The sequence below is a fragment of the Sphaerodactylus townsendi genome, linkage group LG01 (assembly GCF_021028975.2).
Source record: "Sphaerodactylus townsendi isolate TG3544 linkage group LG01, MPM_Stown_v2.3, whole genome shotgun sequence".
NCBI classification, from domain to species: Eukaryota; Metazoa; Chordata; class Lepidosauria; order Squamata; family Sphaerodactylidae; genus Sphaerodactylus; species Sphaerodactylus townsendi.
This window is the reverse complement of record NC_059425.1, coordinates 89,128,343-89,143,153: the sequence shown is the minus strand read 5'-3', so window position 1 is coordinate 89,143,153 and position 14,811 is coordinate 89,128,343. Positions and strand designations below refer to the sequence as shown.

The following is a 14,811-nucleotide window of genomic DNA, read 5'->3' as shown; positions in this document are numbered from 1 at the left end:
TTCAAACAGGTGCATAAGGATGTTGGGCTATAATGTGGTATATTTGATGGCACGAGCAGTTATTCTGAATGGAAAAACAAAGTTTATTCTGAACCTGTTGCAATTCTGAATAAATGCAAGATATGGGAGAATGAATAAATGTACCATCTCCATCAATGTCCACTGCACATGCATCTCCCTCTCCGTTATTGTCGGTGTCAATCTGAGCAGGATTATGCACATAAGGGCAGTTATCACAGCGGTCACCAACTTCATCCTTGTCATAATCAAATTGACGGGGATTGAAAAGAAGAGGACAATTGTCCTAAAAAGAAGAACAAGATTGAATAAAAGAGTGGATAAAAAGTATACAACTAGAGTTCAAAAGCTATTTTATATTCCTATATTCTGACAGTGAAGTCAGCCAAACCAGAATAAACTTAAATCAGGTGACTGGAGGTGTGAATGTGCAAGACAGATCTTTCTGAAAACATGGAAAAGGCTCCAGATTTGCAGAAAAATGGGAAATCTTTTTTAAAATGGAGGGTTTGTGAGATCACTTGATTACAACAGACAGGTTTGTCAGTTACCCCTTAGAGAGAGAAAGAGTGATGTAATTGGAGGGGGGGGGCAGAAAGAATGAGAAAGTGACAGGCATTAAAGAGAGAGAGTAAGAAAAAGGGTGGCAGGAGGGAGAAAGAGAGAGAGAGACTTAGAGCCCAATCCAGAGGGGAGTGGACTCACCTCTGGAGTGGGTGCCCATGGGTAGCTGTGGGCATTCCAAGGGTGGACCTGACCTTAGTCAGCCTCCACCTCGGGTTTGGGGGCAGGACTGCAGCTCTCCGGCCCTCCAATGTTGAGCCCAATGGCAGGGTCCCAACTGGAGACTGGCAACCATAGGACTGGAAGTCGGGGTGTGCACCATTTTATTTTGGCATTTTTTTGGATTTGGGTTTAATAAACCCAAAGTTTTCTGAAAATCCAGAAATACCCAAATCCCCATATGGATATGGGCTTATTTCTGGCTTTTTGGTTATCCAGAAACTTTTGGCTCTACTATGCCCTATGCAAAATCTTCATGGGGCTCTGAAGGGGGGCAATTTTTTGAAAATAGAAGCATCAAATTTGCAATGTAGCTGCAAATTACTCTTTAGAAGAACACTCAAGTTTGCTGGGAAAGTCCAATTTTATTGAGACTAATTTTTCATCGATTGGAAACAACAGAGGATAGATGAGGACACCCTCTTTGGGTGCTTTTACCTTTAAAAAAACAGCCCCCCAGAGCCCTGCAAGGAGGAGTTTGGATTTATATCCCCCCCCTTTCTCTCCGGTAGGAGACTCAAAGGGGCTTACAATCTTCTTACCCTTCCCCCCTCACAACAAACACCCTGTGAGGTGGGTGGGGCTGAGAGAGCTCTGAAAAGCTGTGGCTAGCTCAAGGTCATCCAGCTGGAATGTGTGGGAGTGCACAGGCTAATCTGAATTCCCCTCCACAGCCTCCACAGCTCAAGTGGCAGAGCAGGAAATCAAACCTGGTTCCTCCAGATTAGAATGCACTTGCTCTTAACCACTATGCCACTGCTGCTCCTGGCAAATATTCCTCTGTGCAATACTTGGGACTGATATCGATCAATTTTAATCTAAGGGGAATCTTTGTGAGGTTCTGAGGGGCTATTTTTTTTAAGGAGAAGCACCAAATTTAATGCATAGCTGCTGGCAACTCTCCCTACAAGAACTCCCACATTTTTGTGAAATGTAGGTTAGGGGACCAATATTATGGGCCCCCAAATGAAGGAAAAATTGAGGCCCATAAAATTGGACCCCCGATCCAGTTTTACCAAACCGAGGAGTTCTTCAAAGGAGTGTCAACTGCTGCTAAGCTGTAGATTTAGTACCCCTTCCTTAAAAAAACATCCCTCCAGAGTCCCACACAGATTTCCCATAGGTTTCAACTGAGTTATTTTGCCATTCTGAGTCAGCATGGTGTAGTAGATAAGGGCAGTGGACTCTAATCTGGAGAACTGTGTTCAATTCCCCACTCTTCCTCAGGAAATCTACTGGGTGACCTTGGGCTAGTCACAGTTCCCTCAGAACTCATCCAGTCCACACGGAGGCAGGAAATGGCAAACCACATCTGAACATCTCTTGCCTTGAAAACCCCATGTGGTCACCATAGGTCAGTTGTGATCTGACTGCAAACAGATGCACATTTGACCTCTATTGAAGCCTAGGAGAATCCTGAAAAGCCAGGTTTGGCTTTTTTGGGCTCCAGTCACGTGGTTCCTTTTCAGGGGGGAGGGTTCAGCATATCTGAATACACACCTCTATTTGGAAGCAACCTCTGGGTGATTTCCTACCACCCAACTTTCATGACTTCACTAGTCCTGGCCACTTACTATTGACCAATGGCAGCCACCCTATGAAAGCCAGAATGATGCTGAAGTTAGAACTTTAGAGTAGGTTCGAAGAGACCCATGCTCAAAGCAACATCTCCCTGTAAATGCTCACTGGGTGATTTGGGGCTAATCATATTTTTGGCCTAACCTACATCACAGGGTTGTTGTATGGATAAAAAGGAGAATAATGTAAGCTATTTTACAGATGGGCTATGAATGAAGAAAATAAATAATAAATATAGCTGAAGATTGGAGGCTGTTAAATGGTAGGTTGGTGAATGGTTGACAAGGTGAGACTGAGAGAGGGAAAGGGTAGAGATTATGGGGGTTGCTTGGAGGGCAGGTAGAGGAAATAGTGTGGGGAGGGGGATGCAGGGGAAAATGATATGCCACCCTTGAGGATTCCCTACGCTACAAGTAGGTCTAGCCCAGTAACTGTCACCACACAACTGAGCCACAGTTTTCCTAGGAAAAGGACAAAGGGACAAATAAATGTAGGTTGGATGTTGGGTGGGAAGGAGATAGGGTTGTGAACACCAGATTAGGAAATATCTGGAGATTTCAGGCGGGGGGGCTAGAGCCTGGGGAGGGAAGGGTTTAGGGAAGGGAGGGGCCACAGAGGCCTATAATGCTATAGACTCCACCCTGCATAGCGGCGATTTTGTCCTGGGGAACTAGGGTTGCTAATCTCCAGGTAGTGCCTGGAAATCACCCAGAATTATAACTGTTCTCCATATGACAGAGATCAGATTCTGTAGAGAAAATGACTGCATTGAAGGGTGGATTTTATGGCATTATACCTTGCTGAGGTCACTTCCCTCCCCAAACCTTGTTCTCCCAAGACTCCACCCTCAAAACACCAGGAATTTCCCAACCTGGAACTGGCAATCCTAAGGGGAAACTGATCTCTGTAGATAGGAGATCTCTAGGCCCCATCTGGCAGTTGGCAACCCTAGGAGAGAAAGAAACAGGAAAAGAAGAGAGGTTAAGGGATTTTCAGGAAAGCGGGAATAGTGGGGGAGACAGAAATAAGTTACCTCCCACAAGTCCTTGTGGGTTGCCAATTGTTACACTAAATTTTCCTCTTCTGTACATGAAATAGATTACAGAATGATGTTCCCACTGTGATTACCAAATGGCTACCATTCTGATACTAGTAATAATATCTAACACTCAATAAGGCACACTCAGCACATCCTGGATGAATATGATAGATCATCTTCACCTCATCAGAATTAAGCTTTCCTTGGACAAACAGGTTATTTTGCATTCCCTTAAAACAGACCTAAAACCAACCCTGACCCATGCAGTGTTCCATACTTTAGACCAGTTCACATTAAACAATGGACACTTGTACATCCCACATGCAGGTGTGTACATGTGTTTGTAAAAAATAGGCAATACAATTGAAATCAGGGCCAGTACCAGATAAAGGTCAGGTTTGTATCATATATTCAGCTGTACATGCATTAAACATAATTAAATCCATGTATTTCTTTTAATGATCATTCATACAAATTATAAATGTGTTCACTGTAATTAGTGAAATTCCATTGACACTACATGGCAAGAATATAAAACTCAGTGCCCACTGTAAAAGTGTAGTTACTTGAGCTGTCCAGCTAATGTGTGGTTGTGTGTATTAAAAAATACACAATATCTTCATTCTCCTTAAAGGCAGATAAAGAGGATTTATATGGATCAGGTATCAAGCATTCAGTTTAATTCTTCCTCATCCCTATGGTCTCCCTGATTTAAAAAGTTCCCTATCTCCCGATGTTTTAAACTTTGATCAATAAAAGAGGCAGACTGTGAGTGCCTTTTTTCCCCCATCTAGAATTAAAGTACATGGGAAAGGGGCACATTTTCAATTGGAAAATGCAGGAAAGATAGAACAGGGTTTGGTTGGTTTTTGGGGGTTGGTCTTTTTTTGAGGTGGTGGGTAATTCTTCAGTGCTGCAGCTTCAGCTGATATCGGGGCCTGGTGACTGCATAAGTACTGGCATCTTCAAGATACTGTCCATATGTGTGCGTGTTTTCTGAAGTGACTCATACTGAAGGAAAATAGCTTACTTTATCATCCTCTACACCATCATTGTCATCATCCTCATCACAGGCATCACCTTTTTTATCTTTATCAAAGTCTTCTTGTCCAGAATTTGGCAGAAGAGGACAGTTATCCTGTAGAAGTAAAACAGCAGCCTTCCATTTATAAGAGTTTCAAACATCAGTTAAAGACCTGCATGCCCCACAAGAGAGTCTAAAAGTTCAAAAATCACTCTGAAGTTCTATCTAGAGACCAAACATTCAGTTGCATATCTAATCAATTTTTGTCCAGTTTCAGTTGGTAATGGGAGGCAATCTTTGGTTGGATTAGATGATATTGCTAACACTGGCATGATATGTAATGTTGGTAATCACCTGACTATTTTGTTAGACATTTAACCTCTATTAAACCCACATATGTATTACAAAAAATAATGGACGGGGATTTTGGGAAGAGCCTCTTCTAAATGGATTCAGCATGTTAAGTTCTTCGTAAAAAGCATGCCTTGCATATTGCTTCTTGAGTCAAATGAAGTATGCCCTGATTTTTTTTGGGGGGGGGGGGATATGAACTGTAAATGCTGAGTTGGCCATATTAACTAACTAGCAAGCAGACATCAGCCAAGACCAAAATACTTCAGTGCTTGAATTTTACACTCCACAAAAGTCTAGTTCTTCTTCCTGTTCATGAGCAGAGATATTTATTCCTAGTTCCTCCCTATAGTCTTATTAAATTACATCCTATTTTCAGATTACACACATGTCTCTTAGACCCTGAAGTTTAATTTATTGTATGGAAACCCTCTGTAGAATTAATAATTGGGAACAAAACATTTTGAAATGAGGAATATCTAGCTTTCTAAGAAAAATAAGAGGGCTCTGGATCTTGATATGAGAAAGGAGTCATCTTTGGAATAGTAGGCACTTGTTGATAAGGTTGATTAGTTTACTTTTTAAAAAGGTTGACCTAAATTACCAATATAGTATGGTGACAACTAATAGTACATATCTGATATACTGAGGCACATATGATGAATTTCACATAGGATGAATTTCAGAAAATCTGCATTCTGAAGTGAATTTTGGTAATTTCAGATAGGTAACCATTTTAGTTTGTAGCAGCAAAACAAAACGGGATTCACTACTACTACTACAATTCTTACTACAATTGGTACCAGATATTTTCTCACAATTATACATTCAATTCTGTTTGATGGTCTCCAAGAGAACGTTAAAAGTGATACAGATTTTGTAGGCCAAGATTACATTGCTACCAGTGTTTTAGGAATTTATCACAAGAGGATAAGAGAGTAAAAGTTAAATATTTCATGCATCATTCTGTCAATAAATGAAAATTAAGCAAATAGTTCATTTGCCTTGGCAGTCAGCAACTGACTTCTTTCACTATCATTCATTGTCATTAATGACTTTTCCATGATCTCTTCTTATATACCTTTCTGCAGTGATAAGTAGCATTGGCAGCACAGACCAGGTTATTATTGGGCCATCCATCAAGGTCAGAATCTTCACCACAGATGAATCCGTCACCAGCATAGCCTGTTAGACATTCACATTTGTACATGGGATCACTGAAATGTCCCAGGTAGATACACTCTGCAGATCTGTGGCAGTTGTGTGTCTTGTCTTTGCAAGGGTTTGCAGGTTCACATACCTGAAAAAGCAGATCACAGATTCACACTGAGATTCAATAAGAATCAAGGGTATGTTTTAAAAAGTCCCAAAGCTAAATGACGCTAAGTAAATTTCAGTGTAGGACTCGATATAAAGTGTAGAGAAGGCTGCAATGATGAAGCAAACATGAGATTCAGCGTGGTTTAGTGGTTAAGAGCGGTGGACTATAATCTGGAGAACTGGGATTGATTCCCCACTCCTACACATGAGTGGCTGACTCTTATCTGATGAACTGGATTTGTTTCCTCAGTCCTACACAAGAAGCCTGCAGGGTGATCTTGAGCTGGTCACAGTTCTTTGGAACTCTCTTAGCCCCATCTATCTCACAAGGTAACTGTTGTGGGGAGAGGAAGGGAAGGAGTTTGTAAGCCCCTTTCAAACTCCTCACAGGAGAGAAAGGCAGGGCATACATCCAAACACTTTAAATGTTATTGAGTGCTACTATGCCTTGATTTTATAAGCTTCTGTGTGGCTGCTTTTCAGAAATGAAAATTCATCTTGCAAATTTGGTTTGACAGATATACTTCTGTCAAATCAAATTTGCAAGATGAATTTTCATTTTTATTCAGACAGTTATTTATTTACATCTATGTCTCCACTCACTTGCTGTGTTTAAACATCTTCTGAATGACATTTGATAGTATATCTATCAAATGTCACTCAGAAGATGTTTAAACACTTACAGCAAGTGAGTGGAGACATAGATGTAAATAAATAACTGTCTGAATAAAAATTGAGTTTCCCAATGTTGCATACCAGGTAGCTTACCAGAAGCTAGAGAAGCTTCCTGTTCATGTTACCTACCATGTCAATAAAACAGTTGAGTTACTAAACACAACAGATATCATCTGTATGGGTGAGGGGCCGCTCTCAATTGAGATGTATCCTATAGCTTTTCAATTTGAATGTATTTGGCAATAGGATAATCTTTCAAGCAACACAAAATACTTTCAGGACAATTGACAGCTGCCAGGTGCACTCTGAACTTTTCCCAGAATTACAATTTATTTCCAGACTACAAAGATCAGTTGCCCTGGACAAAATGGCAGCTTCAGAGGGACTTTATGGAATCACTTCCCTCCTGAGCATCTCTCCTTTCAAACTTTTCCTCCGCCAACCCCCCCCGCCTCCCTCAAAAAAAAGGTTCAGAAATTTCCCAAGCTAGAGTTGGCAACCTTAGGGCAATCCTAAACAAAATTACTACCCTTCTGAGCTCATTGACTTTAATGGACTTAGATGGGTGTGACTGTGGTTAAGACTGCATTGTTTGTCAAGCATAGTTGAAATGCATCTTACTCTATATGCTCTATGATCATGCTGAATGGACTTCTACACCTACAGGAAGACAGAAATTGAAAGGCCATTTTATTTTTATCAGATTTGGGGGGTGACATAGTACTGTCTCCGGGCACCATACCTTTTAAATCAGATAATCATAATTTCCATTTTGTCACGGGCCACTGGGCCTTCTTTCAACAATACTCACTTGCTTTTCTTTCTTGGCAGCTTCAAGGCCCACCCCATAAGGCTGAGTTCCTTTGTAGCGTGGAGGACATGGCAAGCAATGGAATCCTGGATTTGTGTTTATGCAACGGTGGTTCTGATTTAATTTAAAGCAAATGTCTGGCACTACCACACACTGCCAAGAAAACAAACAGAATCTCAGTGGGAAACCTCCAACAATGACAATGGGAGAGGTCAAGGACACACTTTTACACAAACTGAAACCTTGTGTACCTCATCCAGGTCCTCGCAGAATGTTCCATTTCCAAGGTAACCAGCAGGACATTGGCCACAGGACCAAGAACCATCAGGATAACTGTTGCACTCTGCTCCAGGAAAGCAAGGATTTGACAAACATCCATCTGCCCAAAGAGTGCAAAAGAATATCAGTGGTGTCTGTACTAATGTAATTTTTTTGAAGGAAGGTATAAAAAGGGAAAAATAATTTCTTAAGAAGTGGTAGAAAAACAACTGACTATTCTACTTATAAAACATCTCCCCCCTTTTTGTTTGTAGGCTATTATAATCAGGCTATACTGACGATTATGACAAGTATACTTGGTATGAAATATATTATGTAGCATGGTCAGATAAGAAGGTGCAGCAACAATGGCATATGAAACTGTCTTCTATTGGACTATATTACTCACCCATGTAATCTAGTGCTGCCTACTCTTACTAGTAGCAGCTCTATATAGTTTCAGGCAGAGAATATACCCATCAACCTTTTCACTGGATATTCCATGGGATAAACATGAGATCTTCTGCATGCAAATCCTGTACAATCACTTTGCTATGGCCCCTCCTAAAAACTTGGTTGATCTCTGTTAAGAAACCTAGCAGACCTGTATGGCTCAGATTTCACATGAACAGGTATGGACAGATTTATATAAATTACATCAAGCTATCCAGTACATTCCCATACACACCTACTGGACAGTCTTGTTTGTTGCACATATCATATTGCATAACATCTCCCACACATGCCTTTCCACCATGCTGAGGCTGTGGACTGTTGCAGAGGCGAGACCTTTCTCGAATCCCTCCTGCACAGGTAACTGTGCAAGTAGACCATGGAGACCAAGGGCCCCATCGTCCATTGACTGGAATAAGGCAGACAACATGATAAATTATCTTAGGTAATACAGCACAGACAACGATCAAGCATCAGTACAATGATCACATACATTGATTTAATTAATAGATTCCTGGATGCAGTGGCAAATGCTCACTGCACCAGTTAGTTAGTTAGTTAATTTGATTTAATATGTCATTTTTTCCTTGTCTTGTCAAGGAGCTGGAAATCTTTGCAAACGCTCAACAGAATGTACTCCAACTGGAAGATATTAACATATCTGTTTTGGCCGGTATTCACAGAGCACTTATTTAGATATTGCAGAATGACTGAATTGTGGACTATAGCTCTTGCCATTCTCCAGAACTAGAAAAGAGCATCATCCACAATGATAAATCAGATTGAATAGCTATGTTGGCCAACAGCAGTGGAATGAAACAGGAGTCTTGTAACACCTTATTCTCACATAAGTTTTTGTGAGTCAGAGCTTCCTACAACTCACAAAAGCCTATGTGGGAGTGAATTCTGGTAGTCTTGAAGGGGCCACTGGACTCCATCATCCAAAGTACTAATAATTAGACTGACTTTCCAGGAGGAAATTTTTAACTAAAGTGAAAAGTTATATTTCCTATGAAATTAACTTCAAGCAGGTCATGCAAGATAAGACAGGAATATGTTCAAAGTTTATGGCTGAAGTTATGTTGAATTCAAAAAATCCAATCCTTTTCCCATTGCTCTTTAACATCTATATGCACCCTCTGGCCCAGATGGTCTGGAGTTTTGAGCTGGATTGTCACCAATATGCTGATGACACCCAGCTGTATCTGCTGATGAGTGGCTGGCCAGGTACTGCCCCAGATAATTTGGCCAGTTGCTTAGGGGCTATGGTGAAGCAGAGCTGGGTGAAGTTGAATCCAACGAAGACGGAGAACCTGTGGCTGGGCCAGGGGGATGCATGGTTAGGATGCCAGCTCATGGCTCTTGACAATGTACAATTTACACTTAAGTCATCTGTCAAGAGCTCAGGTGTAATCCTGAATGCCTCTCCTTCTATGAAGTCTCTGGTCACAAATATTACCAGGCTGGCATTTTTTCATTTTTGCCAGATCAGGTGACTGGCACTCTACCTGACACATCCTGACTTAGCTACAGTGACCCATGCAGTGGTCATCTCTAAACTGGATTATTGTAATTCATTCTATGCACAAATGCCCTTAGGCCTGATTTGGTAACTGCAGTTGGTTCAAAATGCAGCTGCATGGGTCCCCACAAGGACACTGTAAAGAACGCATATTCCACCTGTGCTCCATCAACTGCATTGGCTCCAGGTGAATTGCCAAATCTAATTCAAGGTATTAGTTCTGACATTTAAAGTCCTAAATGGTCTGGAACTAGGATACCTGCAGGACTCCTCTCCCCATATGTCCCCCAAAGAGTGTTACACTTTGCTAGTAATAACCTGCTGGTGGTCCCCAGCTCAAATAGTGTCCAGCTGTCCTCAGCTAGAGCCAGGACTTTCTTGACCCTATCCATAGCCTTGTGGAACACTCTGCCAAATGAGACCAGGGGCCTGCAGGACTTATCTCAGTTTCTCAGGGCCTCCAACACAGAGCTGTTCCACCAGCCTACAGTTGAGGGCAGCAATGGCTATGTTTCTGACTTACCCTGTAGCTGGCCTCCCTGTCCTTCCCTTCCCTTGTTTAGTTATACTGAATTTGTTTTAGGATGTAGGGTTGGGAATTTTCTCAGCCATTCCATCCTTTGTTGGACCACGCACCATCTTTATGTATTATATATGTTTTGGTGTATTATTGCTGAATATAATTTTATGTATTATATGTATTTTGTGTATTTTATTGTTTCTATACTGTTTGTGAACCACTCTGAGCCTGCTGCAGTAGGGGGAGCATGATGAAAATCAATCAACCAATCAATCAATACCCCATCATTAGAATGCATAATGCCTACACAAAATCTAAATAGTGTAATTTGCATGGAAATATTTCCTTTTTCACTCCCTTCAACTTGAAATATTTTGGAAATATTTTCACTTGTTTGGGCTACCTCTGTAATTATGTAAAGGTGAAAGCATTGGGTCTCTCCTCATAGAACTCTGTCATGCTCATGTTGCTAAATCCAAACCACAAGAGTAATCTCTGAAACAAAGACTTCTGTAAAGGAACAAGTAGCACACCAGGACAAAGGTAGTCTAGGATTACAAATGTATGTAGTAGAATATTACTGCAGTCTCTTACAAATGTATGTAGTAGAATATTACTGCAGTCTCTTTAAAGCCTTAATAAAGTCCTTGCAGCTGGCAACTTCTGTTAGCATAAATGTCATTTGGTGTACATGTAACCCCTGTGTCAGAATGGGATGACCCAGAAAGGGGTGGAGTCTGAAAAGAAGCAGAATGCTGCAGAACTCATGAGGTTGGAGGAAGCAAGGCTACCAGGCTGGGGCCTTGATTGATTTTATTAAGCCCTTAACACCTTGTTTAAGGTAACTGCAATGTTGTGGGGAACTAGTGGGAAGGGAGTTTATTTTTTTTGCTATATTTTAAATGTTAGAAGTTATTGTTTCAGGGTTTTTGTGTATGTAAATGGTGAGAGTTTTCTGGGAACCTTCATCATCTTGAATCCCGTTCACCAAGCCTTTGAAGTCTTCAAAACCAACCACCAGCAAAGAAGAATTGGACTTGGCAATATCAGTAGACTGTAAATAGAAGGACTTGAAATGCAACCTGAACAAGACCTTGAATTGTAACGTTAAATGTTGATGTTTTAAAAGTGTTAATTGTAAAGAAAAGTAAACCATTTTGTTGTTTAAAAATTGTTGTTGCAACTCATTCCAAGTACTGCCCCACAGAACCCACAAGCTGAGGTTACATACACTCTTTATATATATATATATATATAAAAAGATATATATAAAAAGATATATAAAGATATATATATATATATATATATAGTTGGCAATTGCAGGGCTAACATGGCAATTCTACTTTGGTCCTAGGAACCTCCAGATGTTGACTCTGAGGCAACAGGGTAAGGATAAATTTGCTTAATCTGATGCATGTTAACATCTAAGATACTGCTCTATCAGAAGATAAAGCACTTGTAACCTAGACATTCAAACCAATAAACTTACTTGGACATGGAACACTTTCACAGTCTTTAGTTTCCCGGCCACTGCCTTTACAGTTTTTCCCACCCATCTGTGGGATTGGGGAGTTGCAGAGTCGTATGCGAGTTATATTGCCTACTCCACAGGTTACAGAACAGGAAGACCAAGGAGACCAATGGCTCCAGCCACCATCCTGACGTACTGACCAGGGAAAAAAATTATCACAGTTCAAGTACCTGCATTCACATTCTCAACAGTTCGAATAGAAATTCCCTTTAGAGGCCTAATTGGTATGCAAAGAACTATATTCACACGCAAAGTTAAATCTTATTCTGTAACCACTGACTAAAGGCTGTTTTTATAAATATTTCTGCAGACACTATTTGCAGTCAGCACTAGCTGGCTTGAAGAATCAGAATAAGACCAGGACCTGGGGGACTTGGATTCAAACTCCCACTAAGCCACGAAACTAATAGTGACATTGGATCAATCATTCTCTCTCCCATCCATGCTACAGTTTTTCTCTTTTTTGAGACTAAGTAGGATAAAAATATAATATTCTCTGTCAGCTTATTGTGCTGGGGTGCAGTTTTCATGGCAGCCCCCTTTTTGGAGAAACACACAAGATTTTTATTGGTCTTGAGCTTGACCTTTTTATCTACTGCAGTCCAGCCAATGAAGTGGGAAGTTGACAAGGGCTATATAAAATGTTGCAGATTTTTGCCACAAGCTGCCCCATCTACCCTGAGGGTTCTTTACCTTTTAGGAGTCAAGAAGGAATTTCTGGGCCCCTTTCAAATGGCATGGAAAGAGCTTTTTTCCCTTTGTTCCATATTGTTCAAGGGGGTAGTGATTTAATTATAATTAGGTCTGGTCCTTTCTGTGCAAGCTACAATAAACAAAGGCAATGAATGGGTTTACCCAAAACACTGGTAGCCATGTTAGGCTGATGTTAGCAGCAACCCACACTAAACATTAGGTCAGTGGGTTTGTTGATGCTGACCATTCATAAAACACATTTTAACCCATATATTTGGTGTTTTGGGTCTTTTGGAGGGGTGCTAATACAAACAGATACCTTCGAGCCATGTTAGCTTATGGGAAGGCAGTCTTCTGTTAGCCATTCTCATGTGCTGAATTCAGTTAAGTAGGCCTTTTAAACGCCCCCACCCAAGCTCCCATGTGGGACCACACTGAGCAATATCTGTGACACCTGCCAGTTGTATGTGATACATCTATTTTCGTTGTAGAAAAATAATTCATGTAAAATATTAACATCTGGTAAAGTTAATAGGGTCTCTAAGTCTGGGAAATTCCTGGAGATTTGGAAGTGAAGCCTAGGATGGTGGAGTTAGGGGAAGGGAAAGAGCTCAGCAGTGACGTGATGCAATAAAGTTCACCCTCCAAATCTGCCATCTTCTTAAGGGAAACTGACCTCTGAGGATCAGTTTTAATTCTGGGAGATCGCTAGATCCCCCCTGGAGATTGGCAACCCTAAAAGTTAACGAGTTACTTTAGTTAGCTTAGGTCAGTGGTGGCGAACCTTTGGCACTCCAGATGTTATGGACTACAATTCCCATCAGCTCCTTCCAGCATGGCCAATTGGCCATGTTGGAAGGGGCAGATGGGAATTGTAGTCCATAACATCTGGAGTGCCAAAGGTTCGCCACCACGGGCTTAGGTAATACAGCACAGACAACTATCAAGCATCAGTACAATGATCACATACATTGGTTTAATTCATAAATTCCAGGATGCAATGGCAAATGCTCACTGCACCAGTTAATTAGTTAATTAATTTGATTTAATATGTCACTTTTTCCTTGTCTTGACAAAGGTTCTCAGCAAAGGATTCATATAAAACTGAGTTCCAAAGTTTATTTTGTTTCTAACAAGAAGCAAAGGATGAGCTGCAATGAAAATGGGGGAAGTTATAGCACTCACTGCGATTGTCACATTTGCCAAGGGAACAGATTCTGGTTTGAATGGACGGGCCTCGGCAAGTGTTGCTCGTGACATCACATGACCTTCCTCGCTGCTGGGTTCCAGAACCACATGTGACAGAGCATTCTGTCCACTCTGACCAGGGAGACCAGCCCTCTTCACTGTCATCAGCTACAGATCAGAAGATAAAAAGAGATTAACTCTGCCTTTTTAGGTTTTTGCATGAGAAAGCCTAATAACATACAGATCCATACAGGGATCCAAACTGTGGATGGAAACTTTTAGTGTGAAGGCGGCATGAACCCAAACAACAAGTTTGAATCAGTCTACAGGTTAATGTTAATCCACCCATAAGAGACTCTGCTTTCAAAAGGTCCAAGCATTTTCTTCTGCTGCTTTCCCTTTTCCCTCCATACACTATACTTTGAGAACCTCCCAACATCTCAGAACAATATAAGTGTAATATATTAACAGTACCTGTACAGATAAGCTGGTAATGTGAGTAACACCAGCATAGGAAGTCTGGTGAGTACCACCAACAGGCTGAGGCTGCCCTTGTAGGAAACCTCATATATGCATGAGTGAACAATATATGCAATCTTATATATCATACTTACGGTAAGAGCAGACAGGACAACACTCGCCATCTGCAAATAATGGGCTGACACAGTGCACTGCTGGGCAGGTGATTTTATGGCATATTGTCTTAGAGTTCTACATTCAAAGGAAACAAAAATACAGCTATTGTTTAGAAATTAGGTCAACTGAACCCCTTGTTTCACTTTTAGTCTAAAATTCTCCCCAGAACCTGCACATTGCACAAATTGTTAGACTGCATGAGGTGGTTAGACTGGATAAGGTTGGTGTCCATGGTTGGGGTGCCCAGAAGGCCAGCTCCTACCAGACACCCACTGGCTGGACCACACCCACTCCGGGGAGGGAGGCATCTGTGTGGCAGCAAAATCACAGTCCAACAAGTAACTACTGAAGGAGCCTTCAGTCAGCAGGGGATAGCAAATGAGCCCTCCCCTCCCATACTGTATTAGTGCA

The 14,811-nt window shown here is 41.2% G+C and overlaps 1 protein-coding gene across 1 annotated transcript in view; it reads right to left on the bottom strand.

Annotated features, from left to right (window-relative positions):
- THBS2 (thrombospondin 2) overlaps positions 1-14,811 on the bottom strand; it is a 70,955-nt gene that overhangs the window by 30,999 nt on the left and 25,145 nt on the right. Inside the window, exons 7-15 of the mRNA XM_048487057.1 lie at positions 14,379-14,475; positions 13,762-13,932; positions 11,842-12,018; positions 8,546-8,719; positions 7,851-7,978; positions 7,600-7,752; positions 5,875-6,093; positions 4,449-4,556; positions 145-304 (exon numbers count right to left, since the gene is read on the bottom strand). Coding sequence (XP_048343014.1) covers positions 145-304; positions 4,449-4,556; positions 5,875-6,093; positions 7,600-7,752; positions 7,851-7,978; positions 8,546-8,719; positions 11,842-12,018; positions 13,762-13,932; positions 14,379-14,475 — 1,387 coding nt within the window. The remainder of the gene's footprint in view (positions 1-144; positions 305-4,448; positions 4,557-5,874; positions 6,094-7,599; positions 7,753-7,850; positions 7,979-8,545; positions 8,720-11,841; positions 12,019-13,761; positions 13,933-14,378; positions 14,476-14,811) is intronic.